The sequence below is a fragment of the Helianthus annuus genome, chromosome 17 (genome assembly GCF_002127325.2).
Source record: "Helianthus annuus cultivar XRQ/B chromosome 17, HanXRQr2.0-SUNRISE, whole genome shotgun sequence".
NCBI lineage: Eukaryota > Viridiplantae > Streptophyta > Magnoliopsida > Asterales > Asteraceae > Helianthus > Helianthus annuus.
The window spans coordinates 23,660,084-23,686,236 of record NC_035449.2 but is presented as its reverse complement, the minus strand read 5'-3'; the positions used below and the strand labels follow the sequence as shown (position 1 = coordinate 23,686,236).

At 39.5% G+C, this 26,153-nt stretch overlaps 4 protein-coding genes and 1 pseudogene across 4 annotated transcripts; 1 reads left to right on the top strand and 4 right to left on the bottom strand.

Annotated features, from left to right (window-relative positions):
• Nucleotides 1–205: 205 nt before the first annotated feature.
• On the bottom strand, nucleotides 206–718 carry LOC110923130. Its single transcript, XM_022167307.2, has one exon. It carries the CDS (start codon nucleotides 564–566, stop codon nucleotides 315–317), a length of 252 nt encoding a protein of 83 aa, XP_022022999.1. The 5' UTR covers nucleotides 567–718; the 3' UTR covers nucleotides 206–314.
• Nucleotides 719–1,365: 647 nt separating this feature from the next.
• On the top strand, nucleotides 1,366–1,851 carry LOC110923853 (annotated as a pseudogene).
• An 11,756-nt stretch (nucleotides 1,852–13,607) lies between these two features.
• LOC110921213 lies at nucleotides 13,608–14,180 on the bottom strand. Its single transcript, XM_022165502.2, has one exon. The coding sequence runs from the start codon at nucleotides 13,980–13,982 to the stop codon at nucleotides 13,731–13,733; it is 252 nt and encodes an 83-aa protein (XP_022021194.1). The 5' UTR covers nucleotides 13,983–14,180; the 3' UTR covers nucleotides 13,608–13,730.
• A 1,654-nt stretch (nucleotides 14,181–15,834) lies between these two features.
• LOC110921012 lies at nucleotides 15,835–16,214 on the bottom strand. The gene has a single exon (XM_022165274.2). The coding sequence runs from the start codon at nucleotides 16,195–16,197 to the stop codon at nucleotides 15,934–15,936; it is 264 nt and encodes an 87-aa protein (XP_022020966.1). The 5' UTR covers nucleotides 16,198–16,214; the 3' UTR covers nucleotides 15,835–15,933.
• Nucleotides 16,215–21,644: 5,430 nt separating this feature from the next.
• LOC110921014 lies at nucleotides 21,645–22,123 on the bottom strand. The gene has a single exon (XM_022165276.2). The coding sequence runs from the start codon at nucleotides 22,002–22,004 to the stop codon at nucleotides 21,753–21,755; it is 252 nt and encodes an 83-aa protein (XP_022020968.1). The 5' UTR covers nucleotides 22,005–22,123; the 3' UTR covers nucleotides 21,645–21,752.
• Nucleotides 22,124–26,153: the final 4,030 nt, after the last annotated feature.

Sequence of the window (26,153 nt, the reverse complement as noted above, 5' to 3'; positions counted from 1 at the left end):
AAAGAAGTAATCGAGGACCTTTCCTGCCACATTGACAAAAGTCATGAAAAATGGATTTTGGTAAAGGAGATAGATACGCGATCTTAACTGAAAATGAGATGTTAGTCCTTGTAAAAAAGTGGTCAAAAGAAATTTGATCGGAAAAACGAAAGATCCGACCACTCAATGCCACGATGGTGGTCCAACCAATCGTTCATAAATCTTGTTGATAATCAAAATTATTGCTTTTGATTAATAAGAAGGTTGTACATCATGTGTATCAATAGTATAATTTACATATACACCTAACCTCATATAAAACAAAAGCAAAATAATCAATTGGGACCCCAACAACTTAAGTACATGACTTTTCTTAACGACTCTTCTGATTGTTCAATGCCTTTGCTTGAAGCCATGGCAGCCGGCGAAGACAACTTCTTTGTTTGGGTGACTGACCGGAGATTGGACTTAGCGTGGTGGTGTAGGGCTCTGATGGTGTAGTTCCACCGTGCGAACCCTTGATCTTTTAGTGCCTCCACCAATCCAACGGTACCGGCTACTAACCATGCTTTTGATGTTGAACTCATGATAAGATATCCTTAAAATAAAGCGGTGTGTGTTTTTTTTGTTGAAATCAGGTAAAATGTGTTTGATGAAGCAGAACAAGATAGAGATCGGATATATATAGACGCAAAGGGTAGAGATTGGTATCACAGAACCAAGTTTTTTGGGGAAAAACGGTAGGCTGGTAGTTGAAATGCCAGTGGTTTTATGGTAGTAAATTGTCAAGAATGCCCTTGGGTTTCACTATATTTTCTTTTTTATTTGTTTTTAGTAGATTTATATTATTATTAACACCACAGTATGAGTCATCAATTTTATCTTATATGGCTGGCACGCAGCTCCATGTATGTTAGTTTTGTAAAGGGGAAATGGACTGTATCACCCTCAACTAAGCAAAATTGGCCAATACCACGCCCAATTTTCAAGTTGGCTCCCACCACCCCCAACTGGACAGTTGGGTTGCTATGTCACCCCGTCGTTAACTAAGCACTAACTCAGTTAGTGTTTTTGCTGACGTGGCCAATTTATCCAATGTGGCATGGTGACGTGGATCTGGAACATATTTTATAAATAAAAAAACTTTAAAAATTTATATGGTTTATAGATATATATTACATACAAAATTCAATTTATAAAAATTTCACCTCTCTCTCTCTTAACACCACCACCATCCACCACACACACCCCACACCACAATCCTGCCATCCGCCCCACCACCATCCTCTGCAGCCATCCACCCCACCCACCACCAGAGATTTGTTAGGACAAGTTTCCGAAACAATCACCCTCACTCCTACCTTTGAATCTGAGACATGATTGAACCACACGCTTCTAGTAGTCCGCGAAGTCTCCGTCTTCAAAATACCACCGCGATCCACCAGCGGCGGTTACAAGTGCGGCGGTTACAAGTAGTGTCTCCAATCGGACAAGATCTGGTCCGGCAGGCTCCGCGTCATTTCCTGCAACAACCGTTGCGAGATCCGGTTAGAAGATCCGAATTCCGGCGATCTGTTCGCCGCTTGTTTCGTTAATCCTGGGCAGAGAGAGACCGCGGTCGAACCGGTGCTTGATTCGTCCAGGTATTTCGTGTTGAAGATCGAAGATGGAACCGGAAAACACGCGTTCGTAGGGCTAGGGTTTACGGAACGGAATGAGGCGTTTGATTTCAATGTTGCCTTGTCGGATCATGAGAAGTATGTGAAACGAGAGAGTAAGAAGGATGACAGTGGAGCTAGTGATGAGAGTTGCATTAATACTCATCCTGCTGTTAATCATAGATTGAAGGTAATGTTGCTTACAATACATTAGACTATCTAGCTCAGATTTTAAGTTAGTGATTTTAATTTGCTGAAGTTATGGTGGTTGGTGGTGATTGTGGGAATGGTTAGTGGTGGTGACGAAGGTGATTGTGGGAATGGTTTGTGTTTGGGTTGAACTGATAAGTGATTTAGGGTTTTTATTTATGTTTGCAGAGATAGATGATGATGAGTCCACGTAGCCTGTCCACCTCACAAGTTCCTTGCCACATAGGATTAAAACACTAACTGAGTTAGTGCCTAGTTAACGACGGGGTGACATAGCAACCCAACTGTCCAGTTGGGGGTGGTGGGAGCCAACTTGAAAGTTGGGCGTGATATTGGCCAATTTTGCTTAGTTGAGGGTGATACAGTCCATTTCCCCTTTGTAAAAAGGGGGGTGCACCCATAATGTACCCACACGTGCATTGCTATATACATACAAAACGACATACAAGAACACGTAATTAAAACCGACCTACGGTTATGGTACTTCTTTTTTACAGCAGAATCAATTTCATTTCACCAAAAGGTTACGGTACAATTTCAACATCTCTTTTCTCCGTCTATGTCACTTAAAATAATATTTAACATATAATCAATATAATAATAACACATCTAACAATACACAACAAAAGTTGTATATTAAAATAAAATTACTTTTCTTTAAAACATGCTATTTTTAATCACTATTTGGTCGGCTAATCCAAACCCTATGGATACACCATTGAACCAAACACAAAGTAGATGACAGTATATTAACTGAATGTAAATTGTTATGTAAAATAGTAACTGTTATGATATACCTGGTCTACAAAATGTTTGGTACAATTTCATCTAAAGAATGTCGAATCATGTGGCAAACTATAGAGTTGATGTACCTCCTTCCTAACACTAAATCTCGCAATTGTATGTTGCTTTCCAAGTGGCAACATTGGGTTAAAGAAACATGACGACGGGCCAGCGGGGAAGCCTACTTTACCCGCTTTGGGCCTTTTTCTTTGGGAGCCCAACTACTTAAAAGCCCACCAGACAGAATAACCTTGTTCACTAAGGTTTCTCCTTCGTTTGCAATGAGCGGGAAACAGCTAAGAGAAGCAGGCTCATTAAATGCTTGATAAGAAGAGTATCCGGTCTAAATCACTGTACTTATCCGGCAGAACATTAATGGAGAAGGATATCCACCGTTGGGGGTCAGACACGTGTCTGACCTTCCCGAGAATCTCCAGAAACCGTCGGATAACATGTGGGGAAGTCCTCGATAAGATAATGGTTTGCTATTATATAAGAAAGGGGAAGAAAGGGCTAATGCAGGTATGATCTCCGGCACTCTCACATTTACTATCCCTCATTAACTCTTCCCTCATTAAATCCAGACCAACATTCCTCACATTTACTACACACATTCATTAAATAGATTTACACCAAAGAATGATCCTTCCGGTGAATATTCTCATCGGAAGATACTCTTTCTACTTCCCGGCAAGTTTACTTACTCTCACGCCGGAGCTTGGTCACGGATCCCCTTCCCGGGGTCCCCCGTGGCGAGGCTAACGGTTTATTCTTTTGTAGCAAACAAGGACAGAAGCTCTTGACGTCACCGAAGATCCAGCTAACGTCAGCCGGAGGTTGGGTATTCGACATTGGCGCCATCCGTGGGACATCAGCTTGCCCGGTGTTCACACACCAACACTCGACGTCCAGAGAGCAACCTATCCTGCCAGAAACAGCATGACAACTCCACATAACTCACGTGTCACTCAGACGGCACAGAACGATTTGGATAAGGTCACCGTAGAGGATATTACTCATGAAGAAGGTAACGAGAACCAAGTGGAAAATCCAGGAGAAACGGGGCACATCACTCCTGACTTCGTGGCCATGCACAGGGAAAAGTTAACTAAGTATCTTGAAGATCTAAAGAGACAAGAAAAGCTCGACAGCCTCAGGGCCAGGCTTTCTTTTGACACACCCTCCAACCAGGAAGGAACAAACCTTCAGAATAAGAACAACAGTGGTGACCAACTGGAAACGTTCATGTCTGCCCTGAGGCAGATGTCCTCTGAAGAAAGGGAAGATCTAATCACAGGCCAGAAACCTAAGGAGAAAGAGAAAGAGAAGGACAACTTTGGTGACGGTGGTTTGGACCAACCATACCTACCAAGGGACTTAGCCGAGGTCTCAAAGTTTACAAGGAGAATCTCAGAGGCACCTATGCCTCCCAAGACAAAGCTGCCCCCTGAGGATGAAGAAAGGGAGCTACTAAAATGGGAGGCCTTGGAGGAGGAAGAGAGAAAAAGGGAAGACGAGGCTGTGTGGAAGTTGTTCACTGATAGAGCATCCAGCGAGGAAGGAAGCGGTGCAGGTATCACGCTGGTGAGCCCCGAGGGGGTCGAGCTGACATATGCTATAAGACTGGATTTCGAGAACACCAACAATACCGCGGAATATGAGGCCCTCTTAGCAGGGATGAGGCTGGCACATAAGATGAAAGCGAAACACGTGGAGGCTAGCACCAACTCACAGTTGGTAGTAAAACAGTACCAAGGAGAATATGAAGCCAAGGATAGCACCATGGCTCGATACGTGGAGAGAGTTAAAGAGACGGCTAAGGCATTCAAAACTTTCAAACTGGAGTACATCCCTCGCGGAAGGAACAGGAAATCCGATGCACTTAGCAAATTAGCCTCGGTGGCATTCGACCATCTCGCGAAAGAAGTCAAAGTGGAGGTCCTGACATCATTCTCCCTTAACACAGCCGAAGTTGCCACGGTCGAAGGCCCTCAAGAAACATGGATGACCCCAATCATCAGATTCCTACGGGATGGAATTCTACCCGAGGGGGAATGGGCGGCCCGAAAGATAAGAGTCAGGGCCCTACAGTATGAACTGATCGAAGGGGAGCTGTACCGAAGGTCATATCTGGGCCCGTCCCTGAAATGCATTGACATGGAAGAATCCGAATATGTGGTTAAGGAGATGCACGAGGGGATTTGCGGAATGCACTCGGGACCAAGAACAATAGTAAGGAAGGCAATGAATGCAGGGTTTTATTGGCCACGAATGTACGAAACGGCATCTGAAGAAATCAAGAAGTGTGACAACTGCCAAGTGCATGCACCGATGACCCATCGACACAAACACCCCATGGTACCAGTCTCAACATCGTGGCCATTCCAGAAATGGGCCATCGACATAATCGGGCCTTTCCCGGAGGGTCCGGGAGGAGTCAAATACGTGGTGGTAGCCATTGATTACTTCACTAAGTGGACTGAAGCGAAGCCCCTGGCAAATATTACTGGAGACCAAATGAGAAGGTTCGTGCTGGATAACATTGTATGTAGATATGGGGTTCCGAAAGAGTTGGTGAGTGACAACGGGGTCCAATTTGCTGGAAGACCCTTCAAACCATGGTGCGAACAGATGCGGATTCACCAAGTGTTTACTTCCGTTACCCACGCCCAGAGTAACGGGTTGGTGGAGAGAGCCAACCAAAGCGTTATTAAATGAATGAAGGGTAGGCTTGGAAGGAAACAGAAGGGCTGGCTGGAAGAACTTCCATTCGTGTTGTTGGCATACAGAACCACCCCCAAAAGTTGCAACGGGGAGACCCCGTTCAGCCTTACCTATGGGACGGTGGCTGTCATCCCTGCTGAAATCGTATCCTCAACTGCCCGGATGAAGCTTCGGGATGAGGAGAACGAGCAGGATCTCAGAATGAACCTAAACTTGTTGGAGGAAAGAAGGGAGATAGCAGCAGTTATGGAAGCCCAATACAAAAAGCTCCTGGAAAATTACTACAACACCAGGATGAAGAAACTCAACGTTGTCCCAGGGGATCTGGTTCTTAGAGCCAACGAGGCCAGTCTGTAAGAAAACACCGGGAAGTTAGGCCCCAACTGGAAGGGACCCTACAGAGTCACGTGGGCGAATGGCAAAGGGACTTGCAAGTTGGAGACGCTGGAAGGCAAGGAGGTCCTCAGGACCTGGAACCTCATGCAGCTCAGGAAGTATTACATGTAAGGGGTGTACCCCCAAGGAAAACGGCCAAGGGCCACTTTTGTAATAGGTAACTATATGTACGGGGACTTTCCCCCAAGAAAGTGAACCTTTTTGTAAACAATCTATGACGGGAAGTATAAACCCCCCGAAGATTAAATGAAAGACGGACGAAAACGTCCCATTTTGAAAAAAACAATGGGCAACCACACCTGGGCAGACGTGCCTAAGAACACCATTAAATCTAAACTAGAACAAACAAACACACGTGTACGAGGCATTCAAAGCATGCCAAAAGCCCGGCCGTGGGGCTAATAAAGGTCTAGCTAACCTAAAACGGACAAAGCAAGTTAAAAAACATAACACCGCATTATAAACTTGTCCACGATTGGCCTCGAACAGACAATCACAGTTTAATGAAACAAACAAAGAACAAATAATGCAAACACACCCGTGTATACAAAACTACGAAAGGGAATCTGCTTTATATAATGCAAAATACATATACAAAGAAAAGCCCCAATAACTTGGGCAAGAATTAGCAGTGTACAAGATTACAAACACAGCAAAGTAAAACGAAAACATAGCTCCTCGCTAAAACAGTCTGAAAATCCCCAGGAAATCACCAAGCTAGCCTCCGGTAAGAACCCCTGCAAAACAAAACAGACAAGACAAGAAACATGCAACAAAGCAAAGGGGCTATACATAACCATAGGCCATACGATTAAAGGTCAAAGTGGTCCCCAACACAAAGGACCACCCAAGACAGTCAAGCAAAACGCAGAAGTATCCTAAAGTAAGTCAGAGTTATTACAACCATATCGAACTGTATTAAATGTTTGGAATTCACTAGGGATCACCCCCGGAAAGAGACGGTGGAGACGAAGGACCGGCAGAGGAGAACAGGGTTTTCAGTTCATCAATAGAGATCAGGGGATGCTCCAGGATTTTGGCAAGAATGGCCGGGGTTTTACGCCCAAACTCCTCGTTCAGTTTGGACAACCTCTTTTTTGCCTTAGAGTTATAAAGAGGAGTCTCTTTTCTGCCCAAGCCTTGGGCAGAATAAGCATAGCCATCCTTCAATCCCGCCTGATAGCTAACATCCCTATACGCCCTGTAAACCTCCTCCAAGCCACTTTTAAAGTCCTCCGATTGAGCGACAGCAGCGAGGAAAGCCCCAAAACCCTCAGTAATGAACTAGTGCTTCTCCCTCGCCAATCGTTGATTATCATCGGAAGTTATCCCATAGTCTGCGTACATGGTATTGAGCTGCTCCTGGGAAACGGAGCCAACTTCCTTCACATGCTTCAGCTCAGCAGCAAGCCCCTCCTTCTCTTCAACCAACGATGCCATCTCCCGCTCCCAAGCTTGTTCCTTCCTCTCAAGCATAGCGTCGGCCCCCTAGACAAAGGATCAGTAAGTATGTATGTATACATATCAAAAAAAGGGGGGAGAAGACTATGCACCTTCTCCTCCTGCAATCTCCTCTCGGCATCAACCACCTGGCCTCTAAGCCCAGCAGCAACCGACTGGGAAGCTTTAAGCTCAGCCTTGAGTCCTTCGTTTGCCTTCCTCAGATCATCAATCCTTTGCAGCATCCCAACACCCCTAAAAAAGCTCTCACACAGAGACATGCTATATTGATCTTCAAAGAGATCACCCCTCAGAGCAGAGTTTACAAATTTATGTGAGGGAGGGACAACATGGTACAGAAAGTCCCTAGCAGCTTCAGGAGTCCCTATCACGGAAGAACTAGTCACCTTCCATTTAGGGACATAAGTAGGGGGGATGGCATCGGCAAACAAAGGGGCAAGAGGGGATCGATGTGCAAGGCCCTCGAGGAAAGTGAGTTTGCTGGTCCCAGTGGCACGTGAAGGAGAAAGCTCAAAAGCTGAGGAAAAACGAGCCACTCCTACTTCAGAGGCCTTATCCCGGACACGGGAAGGAGAGGGACCAGTTGGAATTTCTATAGGCTCCCTGGAACTCCCCTAAGAAACAAAAAAAAAAGAACAATCAGAAACAACACAGAAAGACAAAGAAAAAACAGGAGAAAAGGAAGCTTACCAACAAAGGAGCGCTCACTAAGCTTGAGGACCTCAAATGTTTAGACAGGGAACCTTTGACCCCAGCAGGAGGAAGGTCAGAAGCAGCTTAGAGGAAGGGGGAAGCTTCTGACCACTGGCACTACGAAGCCTCTGACGGATGTTACGGGGTGCAGGAGCCGGTTGGGGACTGGCAGATCTCCTCTTACGAACTAACTGTATCTCCACGTCTTCGTCATCACTTTGGCCGGAGGGATGAACGGGGGGAAAGTCGGGGGAACTCTCTTCCTCACCAGAAGAATCCTCCTCACCACCACCCAGGGCAGTAGAACCTCCTGCCTGGACGGACCCCCCTGTAACCTGTGCTTCTGTGTTCAACCTAGGATCAACCTCATTATCAATCACATATTTTACATCCTTGGAGTCACCCTGGAGAAGCCTCCACAAAGTTATCTCTACACAAAAAGAAGACACTAAAGATGACTACGGGGTCCCCAAAAGACATAAAAAAGAGAATGGCTATAAGAAGCAAGCCAGGAACAAAGAGATACCTTTCTTGCCGAAAAAAGCTCTTGGACGGATTGGATAAGAGGGACTCAGCCCCCCCATAGCAAGCATCCCTTCAGAAAAAGTAAATGCCCTCGTTGGGTTGTCACACATCCTTTTCCACTGAATGGTCTCGGCCGCAGAAAGGGTAGGGATAGTGTCTTCAATAGCAGCGTCAAGATCCTTTGGCAAAGGGGACTCCGGCAGCATAGCGGCAGAAACAAAAATGAATCTACACTTCCAGTCTTTCGGATAGGTAGAGGTGGGCATGAAACTGTAGCAAGGCCTCGAAACATTATTCTGTCATTTAGCAAAGGTGAACCAATCTCCGTCGGAGATAAGCCGGTAAAACATGCAGAACAGAGGAACAGAGGGCTCCCCTGAGATCGCCGCACAGGACAGTTCAAAATGAACCACCCTCATGAACCCCAAAAGGTGAATTTGTGAGAAATGGACGCCAAAATGACGAAGCAGAGAAACCTTGAAAGCAGACAGGGGGAATCGGACCCCACAGGAAGAAAAGGCAAGAGTGTAAATGGGTATCTTGTCCGGCGTACATTCTGCCGACTCACAAGGGCCGGGCAAGGAAGGAGAAAACCGATCCGGGATGTTGTATGCCTCAACGAAGGATTCCAGGTCTTTCGCCGTCAGTATAGACCTTATCGAAGACCGGCCACCACGACTCATGGTTAAAGAAAACTGTGATTTAGGGAGACGGTTGCAAGGAAGAAAAGAGAGTTGGAAAATTTGAATGAGAAATCGGAGAGGCCAAAAAGGGTATTTAAAGAGATGTTGCTGACATGCAAGTAACCGTCACATCAGCAGTCTCTTCAAAATTCAAAAATGGGCACGTGCTACTAGGGGATTAACTCTCGCTACAGTCGATTCGGCGATGCCATGATTAATGGGAACGACAGGCAGTAACTGACCCGGAGTGGGCCCACCAAAAGAAAAACCACCTCTCTTAAGCGGTTGTGACTCAGCCCCGGATCATGAGCCTCGGGCCTCAGAACCAGGGACTAAAGATGACTTGACGGGCCAGTGGGGAAGCCCACTTTACCCGCTTTGGGCCTTTTTCTTTGGGAGCCCAACTACTTAAGGTTTCTCCTTCATTTGCAATGAGCGGGAAACAGCTAAGAGAAGCAGGCTCATTAAATGCTTGATAAGAAGAGTATCCGGTCAAAATCACTGTACTTATCCGGCAGAACATTAATGGAGAAGGATATCCACCGTTGGGGGTCAGACACGTGTCTGACCTTCCCGAGAATCTCCAGAAACCGTCGGATAACATGTGGGGAAGTCCTCGATAAGATAAGGGTTTGCTATTATATAAGAAAGGGGAAGAAAGGGCTAAGGCAGGTATGATCTCCGGCACTCTCACATTTACTATCCCTCATTAACTCTTCCCTCATTAAATCCAGACCAACATTCCTCACATTTACTACACACATTCATTAAATAGATTCACACCAAAGAAGGATCCTTCCGGTGAATATTCTCATCGGAAGATACTCTTTCTACTTCCCGGCAAGTTTACTTACTCTCACGCCGGAGCTTGGTCACGGATCCCCCTCCCGGGGTCCCCCGTGGCGAGGCTAACGGTTTATTCTTTTGTAGCAAACAAGGACAGAAGCTCTTGACGTCACCGAAGATCCAGCTAACGTCAGCCGGAGGTTGGGTATTCGACAAAACACATAATAGACAATAGTAGATAGGTGATCATTAGTGGACGTCCCAGCCCAATATGCATCGGCATAAACATGAATAACAAAACTAGAACGTCTGTGAATAATCAACCCATGAGTGACATTACATTTTAGGTACTAAAGAATATGTTTGATAACAATCTAGTGGAGGTCAACAGATTAATGAAAAAATTGACAACCCATAACCACATAAACAATGCGTGGACGAGTCAAAGTGTACTAAAGTTCACAAATAGTGTTGTGATCTAAGTATAACAAAGGATGAGCATGTATAGGCACTCTAAATTACTATGATAGCTAACGTTCACTAGCTACCATAGTATACGCTGCCATAGTATACAAAGGCCTAGAGTAATAAGGCGCGCGCTAGTATGATATAAGAGATCTAGTGAATATCGTAACTGTGAGAGGTGAACTCATTATTGGTAAATATGACATTAATCCTCAAAAAATAGCTTAGCTAGAGAAGAAAGGTTAATAGAAGGCATTAGAACCCCGAACATCACTCATGTGGCAAAGGCTAGCGAAGAAGGGTTAATACAAGGCGTTAGAACCCCGAATAATGGCCCGAACATCATTAAGCTTCTCTACGCGGATGACGCCATTATTCTAGATGATTGGTATTTTGATAATATTATGAACATGATGAGGATCCTCCGGGTTTTCTACATGTGTTACGGGCTAAAACTCAATTTATCAAAGTCTAATCTTTTTGGCATTAGCGTGAATAACCTGGAAGTGGAATCAAAGGTTGTTTTAGTGGGATGTAAAGCGAAGAATCTTTTGTTTACGTATTTGGGGATCACGATCGAGGAAAATATGAACTACATCAATAATTGGAAGCCGGTTTATGACGTGTTTGAAGCTCGTCTTTCCAAGTGGAATGTCACTTGTCTTTCAACTAGTGGTGGTATGACGCTGATCAAAGTCGTTCTTGAGAGTCTCCCAACATATTATTTCTCCATTTATAAAGCTCCAAGCAAAGTTACTAAAGATTTAGGGGGTGTTTGGGAGTGCTTATTTTAGTGACTTATTAGCTTATTGACTTTTTGAAAAGTTAAAAAGTGTTTGGGTGAAACTATTTTGTGAGGGGAAAAGTTAATACGTTACTCCATTGTAACTTATTAACTTTTCCAAAAAGTTATAAGTTGTGTTTGAAAAGCTAAACCAAACATGGCCTTAGAAAAGATGATAAAACGTTTCTTGTGGGGTGGGACAATTGAAGCCCAAAACATACATTGGGTTGCTTGGGACGTGTTGCTATAGCTAAAAGTGACAGGGGGCTTGGTATTAGTAGACTCAAAAACATCAATGTTGCGCTCTTAGTTAAATGGGAGTGGCGTACAAGGTGGAAACAAATAATTTGTGGAGAAAGGTGGTTGAGGCTTTCCAAACGAACAGTAGGAATTGGGATTTTATTCCAGCTTGTAACACTTTATGAGGGGCTTAGCATTATATTCTGAAAGTAATATCGAAGATTAGCCAATCCGAAGTTTTTTCAAAGGTGTTCCAAGTGACGAGGAAGATATTTCTTTGTAGTTAGACCCTTGGGTCACACAAGAACCGCTGAAGGATGTTTTACAACTTCTTTTTCAGCTTGATAATGAAAAAAGATGAAGAGTTAAAAATAGATGTTGGGCTAAAGGTGGGGGCACGTTTCAGAATTGGAGCTGGAAACGGGCTTTGTTGATGTACCGGAAATGGAACAACTGGGCCAGCTAAGTCAATTGATGGATTCGGTTGAGTAGGGCAAGGGTAAGGATAAATAGGTATGGATTGGAGGCGAGTAAAAAAAATTCAGTGTTGGAGTGGTCAAGCAACTTCTAGCAAAAGGCATCGATCACAATAACAATTAGTAAAAATTTTGTCCTCAACTGGTGCAAATGGATTCTTGCCAAATGCAATGTTTTTGCATGGCGGGCAGAGATGGATCGGATTCCAATGGCTATTGCTTTGAGGACCAGGAATATAAATGTCAAAAATGTAGAGTGTCCATTTTGTAATGACGATGAAGAAACAATTTATCATCACTTCACCGCCTATAGAACGACTTCTATTGTTTGGCAGTTTATGAGTAAATGGTACCGCCTGCCAAATATCTGCGTTTTCTTTCAGAGATTTGCTTGATCTTTACAACCACACGAGTTTAAAGGAGCTGGAAAAAATGATTTTCCATGGCATTGTGATAATAGGCTGCTGGAGTATGTGGAGGGCTAAGAACGAGTTGAGGTTCGCAAACAAGCCGGTCCGGATTGAGAACATTATTCGCAAGATGAAGACTGTTGGGTGCTTATGGGTTAGAAGTAGATCGAAGTTTAAAACTAATTCTTGAGAGAAGTGATGTAAATTTGTAATTATGTAAGTTTTTTTGTTGTTTTGGCCACCTGGTTTTCGGGTTGGTTGGTTTTATTGAAGTTGGTGTTTAAAAGAAAAGAGACTTAAGTCCTTGAGTGCAAACTAAGATGTTGTTCCTACAATTTTGAGGGCCCAAAGCGTATTAAAAATTCGAGGCCCTTTTTAATTTTTTAGGCTCGTAATTTTGGTTCGTATCTGACATGAAATATATTAGGAAGAAACTTATAAAGTACTTGAGTATTATATAAACTAGATGATTTCCCTAATCAAATAATGTTGGGATCCAATACATAATTCAAATCTAAGTTGGTTAAAAGAGTTTAACCTAACGAATAACAACTTACATTATGTGTGAAAGGAATTAAAACATGCTACTTATTTTAAGTATGCTATTGTTACTAGTTAGAAACGATTTTTTTTAAATAAAACTTTACATTGATGTATCATGTTAAAAATTGTGTGAACAAAATATTTGAGTTTATTAAATTAAGAGAAGTGATTAAAAAAGATACATTTATAACCCTTTATTAAAAGAGTGAGTGAGGTGATTAATAATTTTAAAAATGGGTAGCAGGTGGGACTCGAACCCAGCCCTCTACAAAAAACAAATTTTGTTTTTACCACCAAACTACACTTGTATTAATGTTAATAAATATCATCATAAATATAATATTCTTTTTTTATTAATATAGATTTATTTTTTTTTTAATTTTGGAGGCCCTATTTTTTCGAAGGCCCTAAGCCGTCGCCTAGCCCAACTACACTAACGGACCGGCCCTAAGAATGTAAATATTCTATCATAATTACCAAAGACCTCTGGGTGATGATGGTCATCAACATAAACAAAGATGTAGCAAATTGCTACTTTAATACCATGACACTTAAAAATAAATTAAAGGCAGGCGGTAATTGTTTGCAACAGGTATGTTTTGCATGTGACTACTAACAAGTTTTTCTATGTTTTGCATACTAACAAGTTTTTCTCAATATGTAAAGTAACAACATACAAAGTAACCTACATAGTATATATATAGTACCACGATGATGGTCAAATGCCGCAATGTATTGGTCCAATCGATAAAACAAAGAAACGAGACTGATTTACTTCGTTGGACTAGTCATCAATAATAAGACGATATTGTTTTGTTCAGATCGTCCCAAAATCTTTTAGATGATAATCAAAATTGGATTTGATTAATAAAAAGATGTACATCGATATAGATAACCTAAAAACTACTAATCAATTAATTGGGACCCCAACAACTCAAGTACATGACTTTTCTCAACGACTCTTCTGATTGGTCAATGGCTTTGCTTGAAGCCATGGGAGCCGGCGAGCACAACTTCTTTGTTTGGGTGACCGACCGGAGATTAGACTTGGCGTGATGGTGGATGGCTCTGATGGTGTAGTTCCATCGTGCAAACCCTTGATCTTTTAGTGCCTCCACCAGTCCAACGGTACCGGCCACCAACCATGCTCTTGATGTCGAACTCATCGTATCTTGAAAATTGTTACTCTTGAAAGTGCTTAAAACGAAGGGAGTTGTGTTGTGTTGTGTTGTTAGTCAAACGTGTGTAAGATTTGTTTGATGAAGCAGCAGAAAATGGGAATAAGGTATATATAGATACTTTTTGGGGGCAAAACCGGTAGGCTGGCTGTTGGAAACGCATATGGTTTTCTGGGGACAAAAATGGTTTTTAAGATGAGATATTAAATTTTATCAATGTATTGGCTGGCACACACCTCCATCTCCTACTTTTTAGTAAACAGGGGGTGCACTACACAAAACGACATACAAGCCCGTACTCTTTTGGCTTTTCTCCTTTATCCTCTTGTCGAATATAATTATGAATTTCAGGAATACTTTGTTTTCTAGTATTGGTCTCCCATCATGCATTTAAAATTTACAAAATTAGTCCGACGTAGTGGGGCGGCATAATTGGGCGGTATGCCCTCATAGCGCCGGTATAGCGCCGGCACACCGCCACAAGGGGCGCCATCAATCGAATTTTTGGGGGTGGCGCGATAATTTTCGCGACGCCATGCATTTGGTTTGTGTTCTCTCCACTCTCACAGAGATATATACATACATATATATGTATAATTTAAGGGTTTATTAAATAATTGGGTAATGATGAGGTAGGGGCGTTATAACTACGGGCTTAAATGCATAAGGCCCCATAACGCCCACACGCTGACGTGGCGTGCCACATGTCGCATAACGCCCCTTTGAGGGCTTTATGACTACACATGCCCTTAAGAATCATCATTGGAAATTAGTCTACAACTAGTTGGATTTTCTGGGCTAAATATCATTAATGGGGTGGTGGTTAATTGATAAAAGCAAAATCTTTATATATTTTGGGTGAAAAGGAGAGGTTTTGGGTTCAAGTCCGACAGAAATAAAAGAAACTTGCCGTTCAAAAAAAAAAAAAAAAACTAGTTGGATTTTCTGGGTGTGCTTGCAGAATTTTGCTCGGCATTAGTTCGTTACGGAACTAGTATAATACCAGCACTTCGTATAGCAATTGATATTGTTTTATATCAATTAAGAACCATAAATATAAATAATGGTATCGGTAATGATGTTATTAGGTTTGTATCGGTTCGGTTTGTCAAGGTACCAATACAGTGCCGACACTCGATATAACTTACATTACAAAAAAAAAAAAAAATACTCAATTTCAATATGTTTATTAGTTTTGTTCGTCACGATATATATAATTTTTTTTTTGTTTTAACCACGTTGGTTAATTACCTTTTAATTTTTCATGCCATTTGACAATATAATATTAACATATCGCAATACATGTTAATAACAACTACCAAAGAATGAAAGCATAATATCTTATTCAATAATTGAAGACATCAATTGTTATGAATCTATTTTCTGTATGATTTTTTTTTTCTTTTCCTTTTATGATAAGTACTTGAAAAGTTCTATATTATAATCATGATGGGGATATAAACAATTAATCGAGTGAACAAATTTAAATACATTAAATAATTTCACTTTATATTTGAACTAAATATTACTTCTTTTAAAACGACCTCCCAACCACTGGAAGATAATTTTTCTTGAGTGTAACTTCAAATATGAAGTTTAGGATATGGAGATGGAGATGCGCTTAAAATTATATATTGCATTTAAAAGGCATGGCTCACTAATTGTTAAGATTTTGTTATAAGGGATGTACACATCTCATGGTAGAGATCTAATTCCAATGGTGTATATCTTCAAACTGACCTTGTTAGTAGCTGGATTTTTAAGCACAACATGTCACTTAAGAGCCCAATCTGATTCACATTTTCTTTTTAATTATGGACTTCTCAAGATTATTAAACTGAAAACATAACAAAGTCTTTGCAGAATTCTGATATGAGAAAATCTTTTATAACATCATGTACAATCAAATTATCCTATAATTAAACAAAAGGTTATTTATTTAATTAGGACCCCAACAACTCAAGTACACGACTTTTCTCAACGACCCTTCTGATTGTTTAGCCTTTTCTTCTTTCCAACCCGTTGAAGCCATGGCTGCCGGAGAAGAAAGGTGCTTGGTGTGGGTGACTGACCGGAGATTGGACTTAGCGTGGTGGTGGATGGTCCTGATGGTGTAGTTCCACCGTGCAAAACCTTGATCTTTGAGTGCTTCAACCAACCCAACTGTTCCGGCTACCATCCATGCCCTGCTTGTTGAACTCATGCTATATACTATAGGGTTGAGATCCTGTACAAACAGTGCTAATTATAAGAACCGTAAGAACAGATCTGAACCATTGTTAATTTAAATCAAGGGTTGATATTGATTATAAATAAAACTCTTATAATTAAAAATTACTACTAACAAATTAGAGGTAATTTTGTAAAATTGCTAGTCATTTGACCATTTTCTATTAAATACAAATTCCACCAAGGTTTTTTAAACTAAAATAACTTTTATATACTTCATTATTTTTTTTAAAAATATATACCATAAAATCAAGTATTTTTTTATCTTTAATATGAGTACCATATTGCTATACCTTTTTGTATTTATAAAAGTGTTTTTTAAAAAAAGTTAACAAAAGGTGTTTTATATTTGTGCTAATAAGGTGCTGATTATGTGTTAATTACAAAATAATACAAACAAACACCAAAAGTAGATATAATCAGCACATCTGGTGTGCTAATAATGGAGAACGATTGAAGATGTTGTGCTAATGTCGTTTATGTTGATAATGGAGAACGATTCGAGGACGATGTGCTGATAATGAAGAACGATTAATGATGTTGTGCTAATTATATAGTGTTGTGCTGATTATATTTTTTGTAATTATTTTTAATTAGTTATAAATAAATATGGTCAAAAAGTCTAAATTACCCCTAAACTAATTTTTTATTGATGGACACTTGTCAATTATGTATTGGTTCTTATGGTTCTTACAAACTTAAGTGTTTGTATTTGATCCCATTCCATATACTATATGTTTGAGATGCCTGAATGAATGATGAGATGTTTGTGTTTGCAAAGTTTTTGATGAAAGCATCTAGAGTGGAGTGTGGGTATAAATAGATGGACACTTGACATTGCACACAACCAAATTATTGAAAGAACAAAACAACAGGAAATGCCAATGGTTTTAGAGAATCTAGTTTCTCAATAATACCCCTGCACTTTTATAGCCACATGGCTATATTATTGTAATGTAACACACTGTTACATTTTTAAATGAATACGTTTTTAAGAAGCAATATATGCTAGTTTTTAAGCAAAAGTATAAAACCACCCGTAGTCGTTCAGATTTGGGCGTTTTTACAGTGGCGGACATACAGTGTAAGTAGGGGCAACCTCCGCTATGGCTTGGCGCTCCGGCGGTAGTATAAAATCAGTGTAAATTTTGGAAAAATCTGACGTTTTTTCGATTTCGTTACCGCTTATTTATAAAACGTTACGGCTTGGCGGATTTTCTAGATCCGCCACTGGTTTTTATGCCCAACCACGCCTAAGCCCGCCCCCCCTGGGCGTTTTTTGGCGAAAACAAAGCATGGGGCGTCCAATATTCCACGCCCTTGCTCTCATTTGTTTATCCAATCACCCATCATCTTCCTATTCTTTGTCCAATCAATTTTTTTCATGTTTTTTTATTTATTTAATTCTTTACACTCCTATTAACATAATACCCACATCCTCACTACACCCATTTTAGAAAAAACGCACCTTTTCTGACTCGGACGATACGTGACGGACAACGCCCAAGGGTGGAGCATTATTCACCCCAACCACTACGCATGGTCTAATCGGGTTTTATTACATTAAAGTTATGTTCAATGAATTTTAAAAACTTGTAGAGTTGTAGTTAACCTGTTTTCAATTCAACTCTTAACGTTTTGAAATGGTAACTAGAAGAATTCTCTCGCGCATTGCCGCGAGAATTTAGTCAGTATCAGTTTGGTTCATTATATATCAATGCAGTATCGACACTCAATATAACAATAAAAAAAGAGAAAAACGAATCCTAGTGCCGGTACCAAGATAACTCAAAATATCGCTTATGATACAAAAAAAGATACCCTATTACGGATACAACTCCGTCTTAAAAGGAATTTATACTGGAAACCATATAGAAATGTACTGGTGTTGGAACCAAAGTTGTTCTGACTGATTTGACCAGTCCTATTTTGAAAAGAAAAAACTTTTTATCGAAACAAAGATAAACATAAACATATCGCAACGGTATATTCAATATTTTATAAAATATTACATTATATTATTAGAATAACGAAAGATGGTTAATGGCGTCATTTTATAAAAAAATACAAAACTTTATGTAGCTATGATAACATTTATGCTTATGCTTCGATACTTGTACATTACGACTAACAACTTGATTTCGAATAAAAGTTTATATCGGGATATAGACATTGAATAGACACGTCACAACATAACAAAAAATAATAGATGACGTCATTTTACAAAAAAAAAAAAAGGTAGCTTTGATAGAATTTACGTTTGTGCTTAGATTACTTGTACACTACTACTCACAACTCGGTTCTCAAAAAGTTTATATTGAGACGTAGATAAAAATAAGTATGTCTTAATGATATACTTGGAGTTCTATAAAATATTCTATCTTAAAATTTATAAAAGAAAAACAAAATATTATCTAAGTTAATTATATTAATGCAATAATAAAAAAAATTAACTTATGAAATTGGATACATGTTTCTATTGGTGAAATTAAAAAGAAATACTAACTATTGTGATCAACGCATTTTTATATGTTTATCTTCTAATATTGATGTATTATTCTTAATACTTATATTATAATCTTTTTGTTAATAATGTACATTCTATTTCTATAAGCGGACATCTATAAAAGGCTCATGGTGGTTGTTATCACACTCCTATACCCCATATGAACATGACTCATGACATTAATTTTTCTTTGCAACATGGAATCTTATTAATAAATATACCACGGTCATGGAAATGGGGAAAATAGTCAGTGACTAAACTCATTTGTTTTTGGATCAATGGGATTTATACATTGTTGGGAGGAAAAAGTTACATATAAATGAAACTAGAAGTGAACTCGCATCATCGATTCCTCATTCATCGAGACAACTCCTAGCTAGCCAAACCAGACCATTATTCGATCAGCTCTGACCCCAGCAGTTGAAGTACATGACTTGACGTAGAGAATCATCAGACTGGACTTGTTCAATCTTCTTGTTTCCGCCATCATTGACGTGGTTGGAATATTGTAGAATGTTGGAAAATGGACGGAGGTTAATGCAGGCAGAGGAATGACTTACGGAGTTGATGAGTGATCTGAGTTTGTAACCTTGATCTGTATGCCCGTTCACAACAGCGACGCAGGCGGCCAACGATACACGGGTTAGAGAAGTCATGATTGTTGCTATATGGTGCTTGTGCTTGTGTTTGTTTATGTTATGTTTCGAGATGATGAGTGAAGGGGGTGTATTTATAGGAACAAGTTAGTGAGGTAGGTGCATGCATCACGTGGAGATGATAAATAGTCGTGAGATGGTAACCAATAGGGATCCGACAGGTTTGTCATGGATATCCAATCCATGCAGTCTACATACTCCCCATATGTCCTTTAAAGTATGGGTATTGAAGCAAAGGATATACAAAGTGAGCATCAACACGTGATCCCACGTGCACCAGTTTCTTCCTATTTCTCAAGTGTCTAATTTTTTATACTTCTATTTCTAGATACATCGTGTAAGCAATAAGTTTCTATACTTTTACAATATCCGATAACATATTTGTACTTGTTATACCCATAGAGTTAGAACTTAGAACATTAGCCCACATCAATGGTTTTGCTTTTATGATGTGATGTTGTACCTATAATGATGTTGGATTCCAACTGGAGTGTGTAAAGTGGAAATCGCAATGTTCATAGACTGGTTTGAAGATTTTGAAACAAAGAAACTGATAATAAAATGATTATTAATATTTGTTTATCGATAATACCTGTTAATTAGGTAAATCAAATATTAGACGGTGTGGTATACTCTAACATGTGGGGTGTTAACCGAGACTGTAAATCACTCCCTCCTTGTGTTAAGGGGCATTAAATGGGTTGTATGTTAACATTTTAACCAGATGTTAAGAGACTAAATTAATTATTCTTTTATTTTTAAAACAAAAAACCACTAAAACGTAGGGTTAGATTAAACCGTTTCCTTGAAGTAAGGTAAAATTTAATGGGGAAGAAAGATTGATGTGGCACTTCGGTGTGGCATTAGGCTATGAGGTGTGGGATAAAGCCCCTAGAGACTTTATCACGCCACGTCAGATTCACGTCAGTCAGAGGACTTTATCATGTCTTCCTTTAACTTGGAGGGTGTGGGATAAAGCCCCCTCAATGCCTATAGCGCCCCCTTAGGCCTTATCGCTTCCCTTTAACAATTCTCGATCAACTCCGTTAACACATGGCGAGACTCCCATGGCGCCCCGACTTAGATGTTGAGGTGGCAGCGGTGACGCCTCCACACACTTCGGCCTTAGTGCTATTTTGCATAGTTTTACGCGCCGCCACAACACTAAGAGCTTAATTCTAATTAAAGCAAATGATCATCAACACGACGCTGTTTCATTACCAAAATATCTCTAAGAGTTAAATGCTTGGTTGGTCCCTGTGGTTTGCAGAAATTTCATACTTGGTCCTAGTGGTTTAATAATTACACGCGTGGTCCCAAAAGTTGTCAAAAATGAACTCGGTTGGTCCCCTGACCTAACCTCTGTTAAATTTATCAGTTAACTATGTGTGAAATGACTATATTACCCTTGAACAATTAAAAACCTCAAACCAATAATTAAAAGACCCACCACAACCTGCATCATCTTCATCACCATCATCATCTTCATCTTCAATGTCACCTGCAACTTCTTCGGTTTCTTCGGTTTCTAATCTCCGTTCATCATCATTAAAGTATGCAGGGACCAACCAAGCATTTAACTGTCATAACGTAACTAAACAAACAAAAAAGACAACCTAAAATAGTTTTTTTTCTGTACCAGATGGGAATCTTCATAATCAAAACTCATCCAAGTGCCATTAGGCAACACATGCTGCATTTGATGCACCCCAAGTTCACTCACGGTGCTGCCACATTACAACTTCAGATCATCACATATCTATAGTTCAGAAGTCGAACGTACAATTATATAATCTCTATAAGAACCTTGCATATACAAGAAGTGGCCCCAACAGGAAAGAATTTTCAATTGTTCTTAATTGGGGATCTTTGGGATCTGCAAAATATTTATGAAGTTTAAGCAACGCAAAGTCAAAATTAAACTCTAACAAACGGAATGTAGCATTAACGCATACCAACAAAAAAAAGCAGGCGTTGCCAAAGATGATGGCTGATGGTGCTCGGGGTGTTGAAGAAGATGATGAGAGTAGGCTGAAAAAGAGGGGTTGTTGACCAAGCATTTAACTTTTTTTTTTTATTTCTTCCAAGGGTAATACAGTCATTTCACACATAGTTAACTGAGAAATTTAACAAAGGTTAGGTCAGGGGACCAACCGAGTTATTTTTGACAATTTTTGGGACCACGCATGTAATTAGTAAACCACTAAGACCAAGTATGAAATTTTTACAAACCACAGGGACCAACAAAGCATTTAACTCTATCTCTAATGATAATCAAAATTGTATTTGATTAATAAGAAGGTAGTACATCATGCATAATTACATGTACCATATATACCTAACCTAAAAACAAAAGAAACTGATCACTTAGTTGGGACCCCAACAACTCAAGTACATAACTTTTCTCAAAGACTCTTCTGATTGGTCAATGCCTTTGCTTGAAGCCAAGGCAGCCGGAGAAGACAACTTCTTTGTCTGGGTGACTGACCGGAGATTGGACTTAGCGTGGTGGTGGATGGCTCTGATGGTGTAGTTCCATCGTGCAAACCCTTGATCTTTTAGTGCCTCCACCAATCCAACGGTACCGGCCACTAACCATGCTCTCGATGTTGAACTCATGATAAGATATCCTTAAAATAAAGTGGGTTGTGTTTTTAGTTGAACTTGGGTGAATAACTGAATTGTGTTTGATGAAGCAGAAGAAGATAGAGGGAGGATATATATAGACGCAAAGGGTAGATAGATGATAAAACAGCACCAAGTTTTTTGGGGGGCAAAAACGGTAGGCTGGTAGTTGAAATGCTGATGGTTTTGGAGCAGTGAATTGTCGAGATTGCCCTTGATTTCGCCTTTATCTTCTTTTTATTTTTGTTTTTTAGTAAATTTAATAATGTTATTTTCACCACATTATGAGTCATCCATTTTATCTTTTTGGCTGGCACACATCTCTGTGTATTACCTTTAGTAAAGAGGGGGTGCACCGGATCTAAGTTACTACGTACCCGCCACCCGGCACGAACAAATAAAAACATACGACACATCATTTGGTACTGTACGGCTTTTGTTTCTTGTCTGTTTCTAAATTTTTTTTTTTGGTAAATTACATTTTTCATCTTTTATGTTTGTAGTGGGTTGTAATGGATGACTTTTAACTTCAATAATTACAGTCACAATCCTTTATTTGAAAAATTCACTACACCTTTCGTCCTTTAATACTAACCAAGTTAAAAATTTAAGTTAAATTCATTCACTTAAGGGTATCATGATTTCATGCTTTTATTTAAATTTTTCTTAATAAATACAACAAAAAATTACATATATAACATATCTCCCCCAATTCCTAACCCTAATCACTCACCATCTCTTTGTTTCTTTCTCCCCCAATTCCTAACCCTAATCACCAACCTCCACCACCACTAATAAATTCAACCAACGAAAATGATCTGATATGGAGGATTTATTTCGAAATTTAGAGCAAGGGTCTTTTTACTGGTTCAAGTAATTATAATATCGGATGCTACGCATTCATGGAATGATGCTTGGGTTGCCAAAGATGAACAAAAGTGGTTAGTTCTACTGTTATAGAGCTACTATTTCTTCATAGATATTTTTTTACTGAAATGGTAAATTGACGAACAGGTCAAGGCTGCTTGGTAGTCTTTCTTCGTTTCTAATATATTTCTTATGTATACTTTCAGGTTTGTTGCTTTACTTGTACTGTCGGTTACTTGTTATATCGTTGCATTCACAATCTCAGGGCTGCTGTTAATCTGGTTCAATCCATCTGGCAATGACTGTGGTCTAAATGTCTTCTTTCTTGTGATGGCAATTATTATCGCATTTTCATTTGCTGTTATTGCACTGTAATTTTGTAATTTTTCACCGCCGGAAAACACGACGAAATCATTGAATAATGATGTGATCGGACCAGATCTGAAGGAAGATGTGATACCTAGGGTTTGCCGTTGCTGACTTTTTTCTCCGGCCAAAGGTCAGTTGCAAGGCGTAGGCTTCCGGCTTTGATGCCGGACCTACTGATAGTCTCCGGCGATTTCTCCGGCGTTGTAGATCTATCTCATTCCAACGATTTGGGGGCTAGGGTTTGATGAAGACGATGTTGATGGTAGTGTGCTTCAGAAACCGCCGACGGTGGTAAGAAAGAAGGGGTTGAGAGTGGTGGTGAGATTCTTCAATTTTGAACCAAAAGAGAAGAAGCACAGTGTGTGTGTGTGTGTGTGCTGAGAGAGAGTGTGTGTTACAAAAAGAGGAAGAGAGTGAGTTTTTGTTTTAAATGTATATATGAGTAAAATTACAGAAATACCCTCATGTGCGTTGCACATATTATATTTAACTGAAATTTTTAACGTGGTTAGTGCTAAAGGACGTAGGGTGTAACGTGTTTTACAAATAAATGATTGTGACTGTAATTATTAAAGTTAAAGGTCTTCCATTGCAATCCGATACAAACATAAAGGACGAAAAATGTAATTTACCCAATTTTTTTTAAACCGCCAACAGAATTAATCCCGAGTACTCTCGAGACAACCGCTGAACCAAACGGAGTACTCCGAGAGACCGAGAGTAACCCGAGTCCACCACCAATTCCGGGAAAACCCGGTAACCAACCCGCCCGTAGGCACGACGGTGAAATTACTAGTAAAACTCGTTTGGATTAAAGATCAAACCTATGTTTCCCTGGGTCTCCTATTATTATGCACCAAGGATCAAACTCATGTTTCCCTCGAATCATTAGCGTCAAGAGAAGCATTATTTTAACCCCAATTACTTTGTCATCTAAAACCCCCTTCCACCCCAATGTGTTTAGTTAATTAGTATTCATTTAAATGATTGTCATTATATGTGGATATGATACAAAACAAGTTACAAAGTAATCTAGAATATATAGAACTGAGTGTAAACTAATATGTGGTATAGTAACTACTCTAAGAGCATCCCCAATAAGAAACATAAAAAACACCTAAAAACATGTCTAGTCAGCGCCATATCATAAAAACATCCATTCTTAAAAAACACTCAAAAATCACTTAATAACAAAACCTTAAAAACACCTAAACATAATGCCACATCATCACCATTTTTAAATAATTTTTTTAATACTATACCCAACCCTCCCACCCGGACCCACCAACTGACACCATCCCCCACCTTTTATTCATTTTTTGTAGTTTGTCTACAAAAATGAGTCTAAAAAATGAAAGCTAAAAACGAGCCCCCCAATAGCTAAAAACAGATTCATTGCCACATCAGCCTCAAAAAATGGGTAAAAATTCCCTATTGGGGATGCTCTCATATTCATTATTCATCTTGTATTTAAAAATGCAAAAATAGCTTTCGTTGGGCTGGGAGAGGTGTGTCTCTCAGATCATAACACATGACGCCTGCTCCTTAGTCCTTACTCCTTACCCCAAGTTCGAATCCGTTCAAGTGGTGCTCGCCTAATATTTACAGATGCACACAGATGCACACATTGTAGGGATTAAACCGAGAGACTTCCAAAAAAAAAAAAAAAACACTTAGTGAAAAACCTCCTGATCATCCGAGCTAGTTCGTGATGCCATTTTTATCAGATCACAATATTTAATTAGTAACAATTACCAAAAGATTAAAGGAAAATATCCAACTCAACAATCAAAGACATCGACTAGAATTCTAAATCTATTTTTTATGAGAAAAATATATAAATTTTTTACCGAACAATTAAAATGTTGTATAATATAACCAAATAAAAAAATAAATACCAAATCTAAAAAAAATATTATCATTCACATTGTCATAACTTAGACCATGTGTAGTGGAGACGCTAAATTTGGCACGTCACTTCGTCAATAGTCCAAACCAACGCCAAACTGCGCCGGCTCACCAATTGGGGTCACCAAAACTGGGGAATAACGAGCACGAAGCCCATGAGAGAGAGAGAGAGAGAGAGAGAGAGAGAGAGAGAGAGAGAGGAGTTGAGGTCCACTGGCAATCGAACAATCATATTTTTTTGTTTTATTCAACTTTTAGTTTAACCGCCTTCCCTTTGTGTAGGTGTAATTAAGTTATGCGCAATTTGTAATTTAGTTCGATTTAATTCAAATTCACCATAAATAATAAATTATTTTATTTTTATTTTTAAAACTACTATAAACTAACCGGGCTTTTAGAGTTTGCCCCAAACCAAATCCAAAGCTTGATAATCGAATTTAAATCGAGCCTTATTTAATTTCGAATTGAATTCTGAACACCCTTAGAGTGTAGTGTAGGATGATAGTGAAATGCCTAATTAAAGAGGGGTGAAAATAGAAGAAAGATATAAGTAGTCGAGGACCTTTCTTGCAGATTTTTTGTGGTTTTTTCGCAGATTTTTTTGTAGAATTTTTGCATATTTTTTTTCAATATTTGTAGAAATTTTTTATTTTTTTACAAAAAATAATTACTCATATTTTTGCTGATTCTAATTCTGTGAGTAATCTAATTTAACTTTAGGTAGAAAAATAAAAAGAAATGTATAAATTAGGTAAAAAATTAAAGAGATATAAAAAAGTACCCAAATAGGTAAATATTTTTCAAAGTAGCCAAATAGGTAAATACTTTTTGTATCTACACTAGTTTGGGAAAAAACTCAAGAGAAATGCCAGCTAATATGGTCAACGAGATATAACCACAAAGTGACTCTAAGAATCTAAGATCAGTGATTTCAACCACTCATCGCCATGAATCTTGAATCTTGTCATCAAGATGTTTGATTGAAATCGTCCCAAATTC